The 21,782-nt window shown below is 47.5% G+C and overlaps 1 protein-coding gene across 1 annotated transcript; it reads left to right on the top strand.

Annotated features, from left to right (window-relative positions):
- Positions 1-562: 562 nt before the first annotated feature.
- On the top strand, positions 563-9,441 carry rlim (ring finger protein, LIM domain interacting). The gene is given in 5 exon segments (XM_046296264.1): positions 563-685; positions 2,858-3,089; positions 3,619-3,726; positions 3,978-5,101; positions 5,103-9,441. Coding segments are annotated over 4 exon segments (2,328 nt in total). The 5' UTR covers positions 563-685; positions 2,858-2,920; the 3' UTR covers positions 6,030-9,441.
- The last annotated feature ends 12,341 nt before the right edge of the window (positions 9,442-21,782 follow it).

The raw sequence follows: 21,782 nt of genomic DNA, 5'->3' as shown, positions 1-21,782 counted from the left end.
AACGAGCTGCAACCGACACTCAAACTGGACAGTTTTATCTCAATCTCTTCGTTCAAAGACTCAATCATGGACACTCTTACTGATAGTTGTGGCTGCTTTGTGTGATGTATTGTTGTCTCTAACTTATTGCCCTTTGTGCTGCTCTCTGTGCTCAATAATGTTCGTACCATGTTTTGTGCTGCTGCCATGCTGTGTTGTCATGTGTTGCTACCATGCTGTGTTGTCATGTGTTGCTACCTTGATATGTTGTTGTCTTAGGTCTCTCTTTTTGTAGTGGTGTCTCTCTTGTTGTGATGTGTGTTTTGTCCTATATTTATATTGTTTTTATTTTTAATCCCAGGCCCCCGTCCCCGCAGGAGGCATTTTTGCCTTTTGGTAGACCGTCATTGTAAATAAGAATTTGTTCTTAACTGACTTGCCTAGTTAAATAAAGGTTAAATAAAATGAAATGTAAAAATAATGTTGCATGAATCTGTTTTTGTGAATTCCACCTCTCACCACTACGCAGCGCTGCAGTCAAAGTACAGACCAAAAACAAACCTCCTACTTCCGTCTCATTCTCCCCCAGTTTCCGGTAAATCCCTGAGAAGATGGAATCCTGAGGCCCAAATAGTTAAGCGCATTGGTTAGAATAAAACTACGAAAGTCCAAAAAAATAAGGAATAACGACATAAATACAAGACAGGTACTGTAAAAAGGATGACCCATTTAAATGTTGTTAACTCGTCGTGAAATATAAAGTGTCTCGTCAACCTGTTATTAGTTCGGTCGCAGCGGCGTCGGAAGATGTTGTTTCATCAACTAACTGAGTAACACGGATTATAACGTTTAGTTGGATAACAGTATTAGTATTAAAAACAGATGTTTTGAAAAGGGACCATGTTCACTAGCGAGGCAGCCAACGTTATTTCTAACCTTTACCGGCTTAGTTTCGTGTTGGTGAAAATATGTCTGTCTTCCTTATTCCCGATGTCATGTAGCGGTAGTTAACATTGTTTCGAGGTTTTTTATTTATTTACTAACTAAACTACCCCGTTTTGCGCCAGCTACAAACGGCAAGGTTTGTTTTTCTATAGCGGGTGGCATAATCATCATTTTTGGTGTAAGTGGATGTCTGTGTTTACACAAAATACACCACAAGAGATAACTAATGTTAGCTTGCTAATTCCACAAATGACTGCAAATGTAAAAGTTTGTCGTTAGCCAAATGTTTATCTTGGGTTAACTAACTATTTAGTCTTGGCAACTTGAAATGTTTGCTATGGTCACAACTTAAAATCATAAAATAATTATATCGTTAGTATATTGTTATCTAGCTTTGGCTTTTAAATGGTAAATGTTGGGATGTAACTAGCTAACGGAGTTGTGCCATTTTCTGCTAAGCTAGTTAGCATGCTAATTGTTAGCTCGCCAGATGATTCCATTTTGTTTTTCTCGACTTTAGTCTGACTGACTGCTGATTTGTAATCAAAACAAGGAACTCTGTTTTAAATTAGACTTTTAAGGGATGTGACATGTTGTTACATCGGAGTAAAGGATGATCACCGAGCCATCAATCTTTTTCGTTGATGTCTGAAATGTCCTCATTACGTTAACAGCAGTTTACTGAACGCTAGCTAACTTGGTAGCTAATAAGCTAATCGGTCTAATTCTATTTGTTGATGAATGCAATTTAGGGGTGACTAGCTCTGTTTGCCTTGTATAACAATAACATCAAAAATATTCAATGTTATTAGAATCTGCTGACAGTCTCCTGTCTGTGGCCTTCCCCACCACTACCCAGCCAGTCTGTTAGGTCTGCTGACAGTCTCCTGTCTGTGGCCTTCCCCACCACTACCCAGCCAGTCTGTTAGCTCTGCTGACGGTCTCCTGTCTGTGGCCTTCCCCACCACTACCCAGCCAGTATGTTAGCTCTGCTGACAGTCTCCTGTCTGTGGCCTTCCCCACCACTACCCAGCCAGTCTGTCTGCTGACAGTCTCCTGTCTGTGGCCTTCCCCACCACTACCCAGCCAGTCTGTTAGGTCTGCTGACAGTCTCCTGTCTGTGGCCTTCCCCACCACTACCCAGCCAGTCTGTTAGCTCTGCTGACCCTTTGCTGTGTCAGTGTATTGAAGATGCAGCTGGGCATTTCTATTGTCGACCCGGTACAGCGAGAAGAGGATGGCGATGGCACACTTCTCTGAGCCTGCTTCCTCTCGAGGTTTCTTCCTTCTAGGGATGTTTTCCCGGCTCTTGTGCTCTTGCTTCTGCCTTAATTGTGCTTTGGTGTCTAGGCCGGGCTACTGTAGAAGATGAGGAGTCCTTCCTGCTTGCTCTTTGGTGTCTAGGCCGGGCTACTGTAAAAGATGATGAGTCCTTCCTGCTTGCTCTTTGGTGTCTAGGCCGGGCTACTGTAAAAGATGATGAGGAGTCCTTCCTGCTTGCTCTTTGGTGTCTAGGCCGGGCTACTGTAAAAGATGATGAGGAGTCCTTCCTGCTTGCTCTTTGGTGTCTAGGCCGGGCTACTGTAAAAGATGATGAGGAGTCCTTCCTGCTTGCTCTTTGGTGTCTAGGCCGGGCTACTGTAAAAGATGATGAGGAGTCCTTCCTGCTTGCTCTTTGGTGTCTAGGCCGGGCTACTGTAAAAGATGATGAGGAGTCCTTCCTGCTTGCTCTTTGGTGTCTAGGCCGGGCTACTGTAAAAGATGAGGAGTCCTTCCTGCTTGCTCTTTGGTGTCTAGGCCGGGCTACTGTAAAAGATGATGAGGAGTCCTTCCTGCTTGCTCTTTGGTGTCTAGGCCGGGCTACTGTAAAAGCACTTTTTGACAATAGCTAAAACATTTTAAATGTTAAAATATATTTGCTTATCCCTAGCAGCTGGATCGTGGGGACTCAAAGACAGACAGCGTTTATCTCCAGCTTCTCTCCCTTCGACACCCGATGGAGGGCTCCGACAGTTCCGAGCCAGGCGCCAGTGACCAACCAGAGGCCCAGCGCAGGCGGCAACTGGACCGGCTAGACCGGGAGGAGGCCTTCTACCAGTTTGTCAACAACCTGAGTGAGGCAGACTACCGGCTGATGAGAGACAACAACCTGCTGGGTACCCCAGGTAACTGACTCTCCTTTAATACACCTGTAGTAACACCTGTTATAAACCTGTAACACACCTCATTAGACAACAGCCTCATTAGACAACAACCTTAACAGAGCAGTGTAGAGATGGATTTTCAATCTCATAGAAAAGTTAGACGTCTTCACTTTCTGTTTCATGTAGTCCTTATTTTTCTATTGCAGACTGTGGGTTGAATGACTTTTTCAGTCAGGTTTTTAGATTGGCTATCTAAGGTCGTTGTCTCAGGTTGAGTTTTTCTTATGATGTGCTGGAAAACCAAAGCCTGCGGACAACTGAAGATACCACATCAGGCCAGTGGAGTGGGAGGTGGGCAGTATTTCCCCTGGAGAGCAGTGAGAGGACAGGGCCTGTCCTGGTAAGTCTGGTGGTTCTCAGTACTGTCCTGTTGCTGTGTAACCAGGAGACAAACTACAGCTTTATGGGCAAATACTAGTGTTTTTCCAGTCGTAAATGAAGGCAGTAGAGCCAGTGTCGGTGTACTGAGTTGTAGTTTCATCCCTCCTAGGTGAGATCACAGCAGAGGAGTTGTTGAGTCGGCTGCAGCAGATTAAGGATGGACCAGAGCAGCAGCAGCCTAGCATCAACACCAGTGAGACTGGAGAAGCTACAGGAGGTAAGGCTCCTCTGTACTTTTCATTGTCTTTCATGCAGAAATTAAAAGTTGGCTGCTTTTAAAAACGTTTTCTTTAATGGTGAAATGTTGAACGTTGACACGTTCTCTCTGTTCCATTTAGAATGTTGACGCGTTCTCTCTGTTCCATTTAGAATGTTGACACGTTCTCTGTTCCATTTAGAATGTTGACGCGTTCTCTCTGTTCTATTAGAACCGTCTCTATAATGTTGATATGTTCTGTCTTCTATTAGAACTGACAGAACCGGTGGAAGGTCCAGAGGACCCGTCTAACGGCGACACCCTCTTGGATTGGCTGAACACCGTCAGGCGGACAGGCAACACCACCCGCAGTGGTCACCGAGGCAACCAGTCATGGCGGGCGGTGAGCCGGACCAACCCAAACAGCGGAGACTTCCGGTTCAGTCTGGAAATCAACGTTAACCGTAACCTGGCCGAGCAGCAGGCCCGCGCCGAGGGGGAGGCTCAGGAGGAAGGCCCAGCAGAAGCACCTGGCGATGGGGTGGAGGCAGTGGTCGGAGTGGAGGTCCAGGCAGGGACTGAGGCAGTGGTCGGAGTGGAGGTCCAGGCAGGGACTGAGGCAGTGGTCGGAGTGGAGGTCCAGGCAGGGACTGAGGCAGGGACTGAGGCAGGGGCTGAGGCAGGGGCTGAGGCAGGGGCTGAGGCAGGGGCTGAGGCAGGGGCTGAGGCAGGGGCTGAGGCAGGGGCTGAGGCAGGGGCTGAGGCAGGGGCTGAGGCAGGGGCTGGGGCAGGGGCTGGGGCAGGGGCTGGGGCAGGGGCCGAGGTGCCCATGGAGACAGGAGAGGTGCTGGAGGAACCAGTTGTGGAGGAGATGGCTGTCATAGTAGAACCAGAAGCGGAGATGGAGCCAGAGGCTGAAGTAGAAGCTGAAATGGTCCCAGAGTTAGTAGTAGAGGTAGTCCCACAGCCGCCCAGCCCTGTCACCGCCACCCCTCCTGTCTCCAGACCAGCCAGTCCCCTGGTGCAGGCCACCCCGGCCCCCGCCCCCCCCAGCCCGCCCTCTGAGGAGCCTCCCCGACGGGGCCAGAGACGAGCCCGCAGCCGTAGCCCCGAGCAGCGCCGGACCAGGGCTCGCACCACACGGAGCCGTTCCCCTCTCACCCTGGACCGACTGGACGGCCTCCCCCGCCACGTGCCCAATGCCGCCCCTTCACACAGCCCCCCACCCTGCCCCCCAGGCCCCCGCAGAGGGAAGCTCACGGACTCGACAGCATGTTCTGTCCCGGCAAAGCACTGCAGAGTACGATGTCCAGTCAGCCGGAACAGGGTCTGGGAACACCCCAGAGCCCGTTACCACCCCACCCCAGGAGGGAGAGGTCGCGGGCGGGGAGGGAGCAGCAGGACGACGTCCCCCCACCATCATGCTGGACCTGCAGGTGCGTCGTGTTCGTCCAGGTGAGTACCGCCAGAGGGACAGCATTGCTAACAGAACCCGCTCACGCTCCCAGAACTCCAACAACACCTTCCTGTACGAGAGTGAGAGGGGGGGGTTCCGCAGGACCTTCTCCCGGTCCGAGCGTGCGGGTGTTCGGACGTACGTCAGCACCATCAGGATCCCCATCAGGAGGATCAGTGATGCAGGGTTGGGAGAGGCCACCTCCATGGCTCTGCAGACCATGATACGACAGATCATGACCGGCTTCGGAGAGCTCAGCTACTTCATGGACTCGGACTCTGACTCCTCGGACTCAAACCGTGGCGGTGGTAACCCCACTGGCGCTGCCGACCTGGCAGAGGCGCTCAACACTCCCGACGTGGGAGTAGCCGGCATGGCGGAGGGGGCGGAGCCTCCTGTCTCAGTGGGTGGGCCTAGTGTGGGAGGAGCCGGGGAGGCAAGGACAGAGGAGGGAGAAGAGGGGGTTGGTGTAGGTCTGGCCCCAGGGATAGGTTTAGGGGTCGGGGGCACCCCCAGGGAGGGGCGAGGTCGCCCCCGTGCCCCCATCAGTCTGGAGGAACCAGGGTCGCTACCCTTCCTCCGCCTTGCTCACTTCTTCCTCCTGAATGATGAGGATGAGGAACAGCCCAGAGGACTCACCAAGGAGCAGATCGACAACCTCTCCACCAGGAACTTTGGGGAGAGTGATGCTCTGAAGACCTGCAGTGTGTGTATCACAGAGTATGCTGAGGGGAACAAGTTGAGGAAGTTGCCTTGTTCTCATGAATACCATGTTCACTGTATCGACCGCTGGCTGTCTGAGAACTCCACCTGTCCTATCTGCCGCAGGGCCGTGTTGGTGTCTGCTAACCGGGAGAGTGTGGTCTAACCTGGAGAGCTGGAGGTCAGGGGTCAGCGGTGCTCCAGGCAGACAGTATATAACAACGTGTCAGTTCTGCAGGCCTTTCTCCTAGTCAGACCATTTACATTGTTCATGTTTTCATTCTTAAGACATCACTGACTTTTATCCAACTGACATGCTGGTGTTTGGACAGACAGACGAGACGGAGACAGAAGGAAGGTGGTGTCCTCATAGTGTAGTAAGAGACATGAGAGATGCCACTGTCCCATTGGCCAACAGACCCCACTCTCCCTTGCCTACTCTGATAGGACCAACAGACCTCACTCTCCCTTACCTACTCTGATAGGACCAATAGACCCCACTCTCCCTTACCTACTCTGGGAGGACCAATAGACCCCACTCTCCCTTACCTACTCTGAGACCCCACTCTCCCTTACCTACTCTGGTAGGACCAACAGACCCCACTCTCCCTTACCTACTCTTAGACCCCACTCTCCCTTACCTACTCTGATAGGACCAACAGACCTCACTCTCCCTTACCTACTCTGGGAGGACCAATAGACCCCACTCTCCCTTACCTACTCGGATAGGACCAATAGACCCCACTCTCCCTTACCTACTCTGGGAGGACCAATAGACCCCACTCTCCCCTACCTACTCTGGGAGGACCAATAGACCCCACTCTCCCTTACCTACTCTGATAGGACCAATAGACCCCACTCTCCCTTACCTACTCTGGTAGGACCAACAGACCCCACTCTCCCTTACCTACTCTGGGAGGACCAATAGACCCCACTCTCCCTTACGTACTCTGATAGGACCAATAGACCCCACTCTCCCTTACCTACTCTGGTAGGACCAACAGACCCCACTCTCCCTTACCTACTCTGAGACCCCACTCTCCCTTACCTACTCTGAGACCCCACTCTCCCTTACCTACTCTGGGAGGACCAATAGACCCCACTCTCCCTTACCTACTCTGGTAGGACCAACAGACCCCACTCTCCCTTACCTACTCTGAGACCCCACTGTCCCTTACCTACTCTGGGAGGACCAATAGACCCCACTCTCCCTTACCTACTCTGGGAGGACCAATAGACCCCACTCTCCCTTACCTACTCTGGTAGGACCAACAGACCCCACTCTCCCTTACCTACTCTGGGAGGACCAACAGACCCCACTCTCCCTTACCTACTCTGATAGGACCAACAGACCCCACTCTCCCTTACCTACTCTGAGACCCCACTCTCCCTTACCTACTCTGAGACCCCACTCTCCCTTACCTACTCTGAGACCCCACTCTCCCTTACCTACTCTGAGACCCCACTCTCCCTTACCTACTCTGAGACCCCACTCTCCCTTACCTACTCTGAGACCCCACTCTCCCTTACCTACTCTGAGACCCCACTCTCCCTTACCTACTCTGAGACCCCACTCTCCCTTACCTACTCTGAGACCCCACTCTCCCTTACCTACTCTGAGACCCCACTCTCCCTTACCTACTCTGAGACCCCACTCTCCCTTACCTACTCTGAGAGGACCAACAGACCCCACTCTCCCTTACCTACTCTGATAGGACCAATAAGACCCCACTCTCCCTTACCTACTCTGATAGGACCAACAGACCTCACTCTCCCTTACCTAATCTGAGACCCCACTCTCCCTTACCTAATCTGAGACCCCACTCTCCCTTACCTAATCTGAGACCCCACTCTCCCTTACCTACTCTGGGAGGACCAACAGACCCCACTCTCCCTTACCTACTCTGATAGGACCAACAGACCCCACTCTCCCTTACCTACTCTTGAGACCCCACTCTCCCTTACCTACTCTGAGACCCCACTCTCCCTTACCTACTCTGAGACCCCACTCTCCCTTACCTACTCTGGGAGGACCAACAGACCCCACTCTCCCTTACCTACTCTGGGAGGACCAACAGACCCCACTCTCCCTTACCTACTCTGGTAGGACCAACAGACCCCACTCTCCCTTACCTACTCTGGTAGGACCAACAGACTCCACTCTCCCCTACCTGTCTTACCCCAAAAGGGACTCCACTGTCCCCACCTGACCCTGCTCTCCACCTGAAAGACTGCATTTATCAATACTCTGAAACGGCTCACAGACTGTCAGTGTGTCAAAGCTTTGCTGAATTAGTTTTTAAGTTAAAACTGTAGAATGTTGTACAGGCGTTAATGGGGAGAACGAGAGGTGACGGACTTGGATTCCGTTGGGAATTCTATCAGTTTATTTGGACTCGTGTTGCATCATAGTCAGGACATCGGAATCAATAGTACTGATTATTGATTATGAATTGTGTTGAACTGTCGTTGAGATGGGATGTAGGTATCTGTTAACTGATGCTAGTCTGTAGTCTAACTCTAGCCCATCACATGAAGCATTTTCTATTTCTGCCCTCTGACAGTGTTTCATCATGACATCTCAGAGTAGTGATCTAGCATCAGTCCATCACTGTTAATCTAGGATCAGTGGCGGTCTAGGATCGCTGGCGGTCTAGGATCGCTGGCGGTCTAGGATCGCTGGCGGTCTAGGATCGCTGGCGGTCTAGGATCGCTGGCGGTCTAGGATCGCTGGCGGTCTAGGATCGCTGGCGGTCTAGGATCGCTGGCGGTCTAGGATCGCTGGCGGTCTAGGATCGCTGGCGGTCTAGGATCGCTGGCGGTCTAGGATCGCTGGCGGTCTCATTAAACCTAAGTAGCCCAACTGATCGTAGATCATCACTCCTATTCTGGGACACTTTGTGGATATGGGTCCTGAAGGATAACGACAAGCTCCTATTGATCCTGACCTTGTAATGTCACCATGACAACCTATTGATTCTGCTACAGTATGACCAGAAAGTGAACAGAGGGCTGCATTATGGCTCTGTCTCAAATACCACCCTATCTCTATATAGTGCACTACCCATAGGACTCTGGTCAGAAGTACTGCTCTATATAGGGAATAGTGACATTTGGGAATCACATTTATTATGAGTTCCAAGTGTTGGTTAGACCCTGGCCAGGCTGCTGCCTCTGTCCTGTGTTTTGGCCTAGAACTTCAACTACCAAGAGACATCTTCATATCTGGAACACCAGTGCAATAACTACAGTGGGAAAACTGAGACAGAAAATAGGGAAAACAAAATGTAATATTCTCAACTTGTATATTATTATTTCTAAAATATTGTAGACTGAATATTCCCAGTTAAAATGAAGACTTTGTTCCCTTTTAAAAATGTGTTAATCTTTTTATTTTCTAGAGCTGGGTTCTTTGTGTACATTCTGATAGCGCTCTCTCTTGTGGAGCGGTGGGCCTGTAGGATGCTGTATGTTGGGTGTTCCATGCCACGATGACATCACATTCTATAGGTTCCATGTGTTCTCACGGTTGCCGTCATTACCTCCTCCCTGTACAAATAAAGTTTTGGGTGGTTGAAGCTCTGTTATTGTTGATAATGACCAGTTGTAAATGAACTGTATTGTGTCTTTCTGACAGTGCTTCCCCTACTAACCTGGCTGTCTTCATCAAGGCCTCCTACTGCACTGTGTTGCATTGCTCCCACACGGCTCCCTATATGCACTATAAAGGGAATATGGAGCCAGACCGGTCCTGGAGTGTAATATCCCCATGTTCATCAAAGGCACCCCTCTATCATGAAATATATTCTGCCATCTCTACTTGTTGTTTGGCCTTAGAGGATATATTTTATAATTGATGATCCATGCAGAAGATGTGGTTGTTTCAGTTCACAGGGGGTGATGTTGAGAGGGCCACGTTGTTTCAACTAACCTCGTCGTGAACCAGGCTTCTCCAAGGGAGGTGTGACCACTTGATGTTGGAGGTATAGCAAATCAGTAAGCTGTTTTCAGGTGGAGCACCTCTACAGACATGATCAATAGGGTTGATCAGAGTTAATCAATCAGTAAGCTGTTTCCAGGTGGAGCACCTCTACAGACATGATCAATAGGGTTGATCAGAGTTAATCAGTCAGTAAGCTGTTTCCAGATGGAGCACCTCTACAGACATGATCAATAGGGTTGATCAGAGTTAATCAGTCAGTAAGCTGTTTCCAGATGGAGCACCTCTACAGACATGATCAATAGGGTTGATCAGAGTTAATCAGTCAGTAAGCTGTTTCCAGATGGAGCACCTCTACAGACATGATCAATAGGGTTGATCAGAGTTAATCAATCAGTAAGCTGTTTCCAGATGGAGCACCTCTACAGACATGATCAATAGGGTTGATCAGAGTTAATCAGTCAGTAAGCTGTTTCCAGATGGAGCACCTCTACAGACATGATCAATAGGGTTGATCACAGTTAATCAGTCAGTAAGCTGTTTCCAGATGGAGCACCTCTACAGACATGATCAATAGGGTTGATCAGAGTTAATCAGTCAGTAAGCTGTTTCCAGATGGAGCACCTCTACAGACATGATCAATAGGGTTGATCACAGTTAATCAATCGAGTGGGAAGGTGGTAATTACCAGTTGGATGCTGTGGCGTGATATGATCTCGTTGAGAAACGCCGATTGGCTAATGGCCAGCAAGCTGCATCGTCCAGGGAAACCACCTCGTCCGTCCAGGGAAACCGCCTCGTCCGTCCAGGGAAACCACCTCGTCCGTCCAGGGAAACCACCTCGTCCGTCCAGGGAAACCACCTCGTCCGTCCAGGGAAACCGCCTCGTCCGTCCAGGGAAACCACCTCGTCCGTCCAGGGAAACCACCTCGTCCGTCCAGGGAAACCGCCTCGTCCGTCCAGGGAAACTGCATCAAGAGTTCCACACCTGAGCAGTGACAGTGTTTGAGAGCATCAAAACTGATGTAGCCTGTAATGGGTCAATTCTGACTGACAAATCTGCAAATAATATTGAGTAGTTATTTATGATAGAAGATGATTTGTACCTCAGTCTCGGCTCCAATGTGGAACTGTGTGTCTGACCACCTGGCCTCACAGAGCCTGAATGTTTTATATACTGAAGAAAAATATAAACACAGCATGTAAAGTGCTGGTTTCATGAGCTGAAATAAATGATCCCAGAAATGTTCCATATGAACAAAAAGTTTATTTCTCTCATTTTGTTTCCATCCCTGTTAGTGAAGATTTCTCCTTTGCCAAAATAGTCCATCCACCTGACAGGTGTGGCATATCAAGAAGCTGCTTAAACAGCATGATCCTTACAACGGTGCACCTTGTGCCATGGGCAAAAGGCCACTGCTAGGGGGTGCTGAGGAGTATTTATTTCTGTAATAAATCCACTTTGTGGGGAAAAACGTATTCTGATTGACTAGGCCTGTCTGCTAAGTGTGGGCCTTTGCCCTCCCACACCTGCCCTCATCTGAAATCCATAGATTAGGGCCTCGTTTATTTTTAATGGTCTGATTTCCTTATATCAACTGTAAAATCATTGAAATTATTGCATGTTGCGTTTACATTTTTGTTCAGTATATATTACAATAAAGATATGTGCATCAAAACCTCCATGGATCACTATCAATTTAGAGTGGCAAACATGGACAATAAGATCTATATCAGGGTAAGCATTATGTTCAGATGAAACGGATATGATTTCACCTCGTGTTTTTACACGAATATTATGTTGATACATCAAGCTGCCCATAATGTGGTAGACGAAATACTCCAGCAATTACGGTATTATGGTCAAGTTCAGTATGTGGGAATAAGGAAGTGAAGGCTGAAACTACAGAGGAACGATGTCGCTCCGTGCTTTAGGTTGTCACTTGGTGCGTTGTCAAGGGATTTACCGACATGAAAGACCTGTAGAATAAAACGAATGTCAGCTGTTCTTAAACGGAACTAGGGAATAGTTCCTTGTCTTCAGAAAACACTTTTATGACCGAGAGGCATGTGTAGTCGCCCACAGTACAATTTATGTCTCAGATTATAAACTATTAACCTGTATCTAGACTGTAATGAATATCGTATTTTGTAAATGGAGAAAATGACACCGCTACATTGGTTTCTGTTTACCGATGTACCGTAATTACCCGAATACAGTTTACCGGAGATGTTGATCATTGCACTACTTAATTTGACCACGTTGGGACGCTATCTACACGTTCATGTGAGTAGTTTATTTTACATGCATGATTTTTTGCACACTTACATTGTCTCTGGCCATGTCGTCCCAGCTACAGCCCGGCCATGTTGTCCCAGCTACAGCCCAGGCCCTGTGGGCTGGCTGTGGTGTCGGTGGGGGTGAGATCTAAGAGGTACAGGTGAGTCACCTGGACCACCTGATGTTGACCGTGAAGAGTGTTCCAGCCACCTGCAACTTCTACTCCTCTGTCCTGGGCATGAAGGTCATCACCTTTAAGGTACATTCTGAGTACTGAACACAGACTACACAATCAACGATTAGTCTATTGATCACTTTTACTGCGACATTCATTATTCTACTTTGGATAAAACATGGGTTGTCTAAACATTTTCTGCTGTTCTGACCATGGTAGTTTCCACAGCTAAGTGTCCATCCATCAGGCCAAGATCCTAACTTCCTGTTCTTAGTCCTAACTTCCTGCCCATCCATCCATCAGGCCTCGGTATTAATGTCCTGTTCTTCCTGCCCATCCATCCATCAGGCCTAGATCCTAACTTCCTGTTCTTAGTCCTAACTTCCTGTTCGTCTTGCCCATCCATCAGGTCTAAGTCCTAACTTCCTGTTCTTAGTACCCAACCATCCATCAGGCTAAGGTAGAACGACTGCCCCCTCTCTTTGAAGCAACGGAAATTCAAGGACGACCACGTTACTGCAGGCATTGTTATCAGAAAACAGGATCCCCCATTATAGTGAATGGAAAAATTAAAATCTTTGCCGTCAATCTTTGTGTAAAAAATGGCAGCCATTTAAAATAGTTTGTAGATGATGTCATCAGTTTCCTCAACAGGAGGAGGTGGTGGAGGCCATGATGGAGGGTAAAGGAGGGATGAGAGAAGGAGCAGCATTATATCATTCTGTCTGGACTATTGTGTCACCAAGCACTTTGTTGTTTATTTCATGGAACATACAGCGCCAAATTGGGATTAAAATGGATTGAATTGTCTTTTTTTTCAACAATCTACACAAAATACTCTGTAGTGTCAAAGCGGAAGAAAAATTCTAACATTTTTAAAAGATGAATGACAAATGTAACACTAATACCTTGATTAGATCATTATTCAACCCTGAGTCAATACATATTACCATCACCTTTGGCAGTGATTACAGCTGTGAGTCTTTCTGGGGAAGTCTCTAAGAGTGATTACAGCTGTGAGTCTTTCTGGGGAAGTCTCTAAGAGTGATTACAGCTGTGAGTCTTTCTGGGGAAGTCTCTAAGAGTGATTACAGCTGTGAGTATTTCTGGCTAAGTCTCTAAGAGTGATTACAGATTTATGTCAAAATTCTAACTTGGCCACCCAGGAACATTCAATGTTGTCTTGGTGATCAGCTCCAGTATATATTTGGCCTTGAGTATAGGAGACAAATGTTATCTAGGATATTGCCCTAAAAAAACTCCTGTCCTTGCTGATGATGAACACATGAAAAGCCAACCGACATTTACTCCTGAGGTGCTGACTTGACAGGAACTAATGGGGATCCATAATAAACCCCAGGAAGAATAGCTGCTGCCTTGGCAGGAACTCATGGGGGTCCATAATAAACCACAGGATGAGTAGCTGCTGCCTTGACAGGAACTAATGGGGATCCATAATAAACCCCAGGAAGAATAGCTGCTGCCTTGGCAGGAACTCATGGGGGTCCATAATAAACCCCAGGAAGAGTAGCTGCTGCCTTGGCAGGAACTAATGGGGATCCATAATAAACCCCAGGAAGAGTAGCTTCTGCCTTGGCAGGAACTAATGGGGATCCATAATAAACCCACAGGAAGAGTACCTGCTGCCTTGCCTTGGATCCATAATAAACCCACAGGAAGAGTAGCTGCTGCCTAATGGGGATCCATAATAAACCCACAGGAAGAGTAGCTGCTGCCTTGGCAGGAACTAATGGGGATCCATAATAAAGAAAAAGGAAGAGTAGCTGCTGCCTTGGTAGGAACTAATGGGTATCCATAATAAACCCCAGGAGGAGTAGCTGCTCCCTTGACAGGAACTAATGGGGATCCATAATAAACCCCAGGAAGAATAGCTGCTGCCTTGGCAGGAACTAATGGGGATCCATAATAAACCCCAGGAAGAGTAGCTGCTGCCTTGGCAGGAACTAATGGGGATCCATAATAAACCCCAGGAAGAGTACCTGCTGCCTTGGCAGGAACTAATGGGGATCCATAATAAACCCCAGGAAGAGTAGCTGCTGCCTTGGCAGGAACTAATGGGGATCCATAATAAACCCCAGGAAGAGTAGCTGCTGCCTTGGCAGGAACTAATGGGGATCCATAATAAACTCCAGGAAGAGTAGCTGCTACCTTGTCAGGAACTAATGGGGATTCATAATAAACCCCAGGAAGTGTAGCTGCTGCCTTGGCAGGAACTAATGGGGATCCATATTAAACCCTAGGAAGTGTAGCTGCTGCCTTGGCAGGAACTAATGGGGATCCATAATAAACCCCAGGAAGAGTAGCTGCCGCCTTGGCAGGAAGGAAGGGGATCTATAATAAAAACCCAGGAAGAGTAACTGCTGCCTTGGCAGGAACTAATGGGGATCCATAATAAACCCCAGGAAGAGTAGCTGCCGCCTTGGCAGGAAGGAAGGGGATCTATAATAAACCCCAGGAAGAGTAACTGCTATAAACCCTCTATTACATTGTCTTCTCTTCTTATGTATCTGTGCTCTCTGTGAGGGTGTCACTCTCTAGGAAGTTTTACGGTTCAACTTGAGTGGAAAAGTTTAGATGGTCTATTCTGGATCTATCCTTACTGGGAAATGAGGTATTTCCTTCTTAGTGTTGTGTTTCTGTTCTGTCTACCTTTACTAGGTCTCATTTTATAGCAACGTCACCATGACCCCTGTGTATATCTGGTTGTGTGCGTGTGTGTGCGTGTGTGCGTTTGTGTTTGTGTGTCTAAGTGGAGGAGAAGTTTGGGTATTCCCCTGACATTCCTTGTTATTTGAAGTGGGACTAAGTTAATATGTGGCTGGGAGGAAACAGGCTGAACAGGTTAGCTGTTGACAGTAAGGAGGCCCAGAGGGGGGCTCAGCCCTGTGTGTTTGCCCAGCTCAGCCCTACCTTGGCTGGGGAAAAACCAACACGGCCTCAGCCCTCCCCTCCCCCCTGCTCCTGCCCCTGGTCCAGTCTAGCAGTGTTGAACAGATGGGAAGCCATGTCTCTGTAGTCATCTCCACTTCATATTCATTCAACCGGAAAGAGGTAGAGAGGCCTTCTCGCTCTCTCCTTCCCTCTCTCTCTCCACCCCTCGGTCATCAAGACGTGATGGAGTAGCCAGTCTTGTTCAGTCTCTGCCGTGATGACAGCCCCCTCTCTCTCAGGAGAAAGGAATGAGGGGATGGGAAGCTAAGAGACTAACGGCTGTTGGAAGGACAGGACCAAGGTGCAGCGTGGTATGTGTCCATATTTATTTAATGAACACCAAAATAACAAAAATAACAAAGCGAACGACCGAAACAGTTCTGTCAGGTGATACACACAAAACAGAAAACAACTACCCACAACTCAAGGGCGAAACCAGGCTGCCGAAGTATAGTTCTCAATCAGAGACAACGATCGACAGCTGCCTTTGATTGGGAACCATTCCAGGCCAAACACATAGAAATACAAACATAGAACCAAACATAGAATACCCACCCACATCACACCCTGACCAAGCTATAGAAACATTCAAAGCAAAGGTGCGGACTCCGGCCACAAAATGTAACCCATTGGGGAGGGTCTGGGTGGGCATCTGCCCGCAGTGGCAGCTCTGGTGCGGGACCCCACTCCACCATAGTCTTGGCCCACTTAAGTTGCACCTTTGGAGCGGCGACCTTCTCCGCCGACCTCGGTCTGGTGACCCTTACAGCGGGCCCCGAATACACGGGAGACTCCGGCAGCGCCGGTGTGAAGGGCAGCTCTGGCAGCGCCGGTGTGAAGGGCGACTCCGGCAGCGCCGGTGTGAAGGGCAGCTCTGGCAGCTCCTGACTGACTGGCGGCTCTGGCAGCTCCTGACTGACGGGCGGCTCTGGCAGCTCCTGACTGATGGGCGGCTCTGACAGCGCTGGACAGGAGGGAGACTCTGGAAGCGCTGGACAGGCGGGAGACTCTGGAAGCGCTGGACAGGCGGGAGCACCTGGAGGGAGGAGACGGAGAGACAGCCTGGTGCGTGGGGCTGCCACAGGAGGCCTGGTGCGTGGAGAAGGCACTGGATGGACCGGACCGTGGAGGTGCACTGTAGGGCTCGAGCACCAAGCCTGCACAACCTGTCCTGTCTGGATCCTCCCTGTACCTCGGCAAGTGCTGGCGAACCGGGGACACCGTGCGTAGGGCTGGTGCCTAACTCCTCATATCGCTGCCTCTTGGCTTTCGCTGCCTCCAGCTCTTCCCTGGGGCTGCGATATTCCCCAGCCTGTGCCCTTACTGTCCTATATCCCATGTCCAGGAGTCCAGAACCCTCTGCTCCTGGTTACCACGCTGCTTGGTCCGGTTGTGGCGGTTCTGTAACGGCTGTTGGAAGGAGAGGACCAAGGTGCAGCGTGGAATGTGTCCATATTTATTTATTCCAGAGACTAAGGGCTCGATTCAATCAGATTTGCGTTTGCCGACACATAACTGGTCATTTGACGGTGTTGGAGGTGGAACCGTGACAGAGCTGTCAAATCCACAAGCAGCTCCTGGCACTAGAAGCAGCTCCTGGCACTAGAAGCAGCTCCTGGCACTAGAAGCAGCTCCTGGCACTAGAAGCAGCTCCTGGCACTAGAAGCAGCTCCTGGCACTAGAAGCAGCTCCTGGCACTAGAAGCAGCTCCTGGCACTAGATGCAGCTCCTGGCACTAGAAGCAGCTCCTGGCACTAGAAGTAGTTCCTGGCATTAGAAGCAGCTCCTGGCACTAGATGCAGCTCCTGGCATAGTACCAATTGCGGCCATGTAAAGTACGTAGGTAACATGTCTCACAGTAAAGTATGTAGGTAACACGTCTCATAGTAAAGTATAATTAACATGTCTCACAGTAAAGTATGTAGGTAACATGTCTCATAGTAAAGTATGTAGGTAACACGTCTCACAGTAGAGTATGTAGGTAACATGTCTCACAGTAGAGTATGTAGGTAACATGTCTCACAGTAAAGTATAATTAACATGTCTCACAGTAGAGTATGTAGGTAACATGTCTCACAGTAAAGTATGTAGGTAACATGTCTCACAGTAAAGTATAATTAACATGTCTCACAGTAAAGTATGTAGGTAACATGTCTCACAGTAGAGTATGTAGGTAACATATCTCATAGTAAAGTATGTAGGTAACATGTCTCATAGTAAAGTATGTAGGTAACATGTCTCACAGTAGAGTATGTAGGTAACATGTCTCATAGTAGAGTATGTAGGTAACATGTCTCACAGTACAGTATGTAGGTAACATGTCTCACAGTAGAGTATGTAGGTAACATGTCTCATGGTAAAGTATGTAGGTAACATGTCTCACAGTAAAGTATGTAGGTAACATGTCTCACAGTAAAGTATGTAGGTAACATGTCTCACAGTAAAGTATAATTAACATGTCTCACAGTACAGTATGTAGGTAACATGTCTCACAGTAAAGTATGTAGGTAACATGTCTCACAGTAAAGTATGTAGGTAACATGTCTCACAGTAGAGTATGTAGGTAACATGTCTCATAGTAAAGTATGTAGGTAACATGTCTCACAGTAGAGTATGTAGGTAACATTTCTCACAGTAAAGTATGTAGGTAACATGTCTCATAGTAGAGTATGTAGGTAACATGTCTCATAGTAGAGTATGTAGGTAACATGTCTCACAGTAAAGTACGTAGGTAACATGTCTCACAGTAAAGTATAATTAACATGTCTCACAGTAGAGTATGTAGGTAACATGTCTCACAGTAAATTATATAGGTAACATGTCTCACAGTAAAGTATGTAGGTAACATGTCTCACAGTAGAGTATGTAGGTAACATGTCTCACAGTAGAGTATGTAGGTAACATGTCTCACAGTAGAGTATGTAGGTAACATGTCTCATAGTAAAGTATGTAGGTAACATGTCTCACAGTAGAGTATGTAGGTAACATGTCTCATAGTAAAGTAGAATTAACACGTCTCACAGTAGAGTATGTAGGTAACATTTCTCATAGTAAAGTATGTAGGTAACATGTCTCACAGTAAAGTATGTAGGTAACATGTTTCACAGTAGAGTATGTAGGTAACATGTCTCATAGTAAAGTATGTAGGCAACATGTCTCATAGTAAAGTATGTAGGTAACATGTCTCATAGTAAAGTATGTAGGTAACATGTCTCACAGTAAAGTATGTAGGTAACATGTCTCACAGTAAAGTATGTAGGTAACATGTCTCACAGTAGAGTATGTAGGTAACATGTCTCACAGTAGAGTATGTATGTAACATGTCTCACAGTAGAGTATAATTAACATGTCCCACAGTAAAGTATGTAGGTAACATGTCTCACAGTAAAGTATGTAGGTAACATGTCTCACAGTAAAGTATAATTAACATGTCTCACAGTAGAGTATGTAGGTAACATGTCTCACAGTAAAGTATGTAGGTAACATGTCTCACAGTAAAGTATGTAGGTAACATGTCTCACAGTAGAGTATGTAGGTAACATGTCTCATATTAGAGTATGTAGGTAACATGTCTCACAGTAGAGTATGTAGGTAACATGTCTCACAGTAAAGTATGTAGGTAACATGTCTCATAGTAAAGTATGTAGGTAACATGTTTCATAGTAAAGTATGTAGGTAACATGTTTCACAGTAGAGTATGTAGGTAACATGTCTCATAGTAAAGTATGTAGGTAACATGTTTCACAGTAGAGTATGTAGGTAACATGTCTCATAGTAAAGTATGTAGGTAACATGTCTCATAGTAGAGTATGTAGGTAACATGTCTCATAGTAAAGTATGTAGGTAACATGTCTCACAGTAAAGTATGTAGGTAACATGTCTCATAGTAAAGTATGTAGATAACATGTTTCACAGTAGAGTATGTAGGTAACATGTCTCATAGTAAAGTATGTAGGTAACATGTCTCATAGTAGAGTATGTAGGTAACATGTCTCATAGTAAAGTATGTAGGTAACATGTCTCACAGTAGAGTATACTGTGAGACGTGTTACCTGGACAACAGACACAGTTAGCCTGGAGTACAGACACAGTTAGCCTGGAGTACAGACACAGTTAGCCTGGAGAACAGACACAGTTAGCCTGGAGAACAGCCAGTTATCCTGGACAAGAGACACAGTTAGCCTGGACAACAGACACAGTTATCATGGACAACAGACACAGTTAGCCTGGACAACATACAGTTAGCCTGGACAACAGACACAGTTAGCCTGGACAACAGACACAGTTAGCCTGGACAACAGACAGTTATCCTGGACAACATACAGTTAGCCTGGACAACAGACACAGTTATCCTGGACATCAAACACACAGACACAGTTAGCCTGGACAACAGACACAGTTATCCTGGACAACAGACACAGTTATCCTGGACAACAGACACAGTTAGCCTGGACAACAGACACAGTTATCCTGGACATCAAACACACAGACACAGTTAGCCTGGACAACAGACACAGTTATCCTGGACAACAGATACAGTTAGCCTGGACAACAGACACAGTTATCCTGGACAACAGACACAGTTATCCTGGACATCAAACACACAGACACAGTTAGCCTGGACAACAGACACAGTTATCCTGGACATCAAACACACAGACACAGTTAGCCTGGACAACAGACACAGTTAGCCTGGACAACATACAGTTAGCCTGGACATCAAACACACAGACACAGTTATCCTGGACAACAGACACAGTTAGCCTGGACAACAGACACAGTTATCCTGGACAACAGACACAGTTATCCTGGACATCAAACACACAGACACAGTTAGCCTGGACAACAGACACAGTTAGCCTGGACAACAGACACAGTTATCCTGGACATCAAACACACAGACACAGTTAGCCTGGACAACAGACACAGTTAGCCTGGACAACAGACACAGTTATCCTGGACATCAAACTGGACAACAGACACAGTTAGCCTGGACAACAGACACAGTTATTTTTTTATTTTCATTTCACCTTTATTTAACCAGGTAGGCTAGTTGAGAACAAGTTCTCATTTGCAACTGCGACCTGGCCAAGATAAAGCATAGCAGTGTGAACAGACAACACAGAGTTACACATGGAGTAAACAATTAACAAGTCAATAACACAGTAGAAAAAAAGGGGAGTCTATATACAATGTGTGCAAAAGGCATGAGGAGGTAGGTGAATAATTACAATTTTGCAGATTAACACTGGAGTGATAAATGATCAGATGGTCATGTACAGGTAGAGATATTGGTGTGCAAAAGAGCAGAAAAGTAAATAAATAAAAACAGTATGGGGATGAGGTAGGTAAAAATGGGTGGGCTATTTACCAATAGACTATGTACAGCTGCAGCGATCGGTTAGCTGCTCAGATAGCAGATGTTTGAAGTTGGTGAGGGAGATAAAAGTCTCCAACTTCAGCGATTTTTGCAATTCGTTCCAGTCACAGGCAGCAGAGTACTGGAACGAAAGGCGGCCAAATGAGGTGTTGGCTTTAGGGATGATCAGTGAGATACACCTGCTGGAGCGCGTGCTACGGATGGGTGTTGCCATCGTGACCAGTGAACTGAGATAAGGAGGAGCTTTACCCAGCATGTATTTGTAGATGACCTGGAGCCAGTGGGTCTGGCGACGAATATGTAGCGAGGGCCAGCCGACTAGAGCATACAAGTCGCAGTGGTGGGTGGTATAAGGTGCTTTAGTGACAAAATGGATGGCACTGTGATAAACTGCATCCAGTTTGCTGAGTAGAGAGTTGGAAGCAATTTTGTAGATGACATCGCCAAAGTCGAGGATCGGTAGGATAGTCAGTTTTACTAGGGTAAGCTTGGCGGCGTGAGTGAAGGAGGCTTTGTTGCGGAATAGAAAGCCGACTCTTGATTTGATTTTCGATTGGAGATGTTTGATATGAGTCTGGAAGGAGAGTTTGCAGTCTAGCCAGACACCTAGGTACTTATAGATGTCCACATATTTAAGGTCGGAACCATCCAGGGTGGTGATGCTAGTCAGGCATGCGGGTGCAGGCAGCGATCGGTTGAAAAGCATGCATTTGGTTTTACTAGCGTTTAAGAGCAGTTGGAGGCCACGGAAGGAGTGCTGTATGGCATTGAAGCTCGTTTGGAGGTTAGATAGCACAGTGTCCAATGACGGGCCGAAAGTATATAGAATGGTGTTGTCTGCGTAGAGGTGGATCAGGGAATCGCCCGCAGCAAGAGCAGCACAGTACTGGCTTTTATCGATGGCGGTTATGATATCGTTTAGTACCTTGAGTGTGGCTGAGGTGCACCCGTTAGTTAGCCTGGACAACAGGCACAGTGAGCCTGGACAACAGACACAGTGAGCCTGGACAACAGACACAGTTAGCCTGGACAACAGACACAGTTATCCTGGAGTACAGACATAGTGAGCCTGGACAACAGACACAGTTAGCCTGGACAACAGACACAGTTAGCCTGGACAACAGACACAGTTAGCCTGGACAACAGACACAGTTATCCTGGACAACAGACACAGTTAGCCTGGACATCAAA

This window comes from Oncorhynchus gorbuscha, linkage group LG13 (genome assembly GCF_021184085.1).
Source record: "Oncorhynchus gorbuscha isolate QuinsamMale2020 ecotype Even-year linkage group LG13, OgorEven_v1.0, whole genome shotgun sequence".
Classification (NCBI taxonomy): Eukaryota; Metazoa; Chordata; class Actinopteri; order Salmoniformes; family Salmonidae; genus Oncorhynchus; species Oncorhynchus gorbuscha.
Note: the sequence above shows the minus strand (reverse complement) of the source record. Positions and strands in the feature narration are given on the sequence as shown.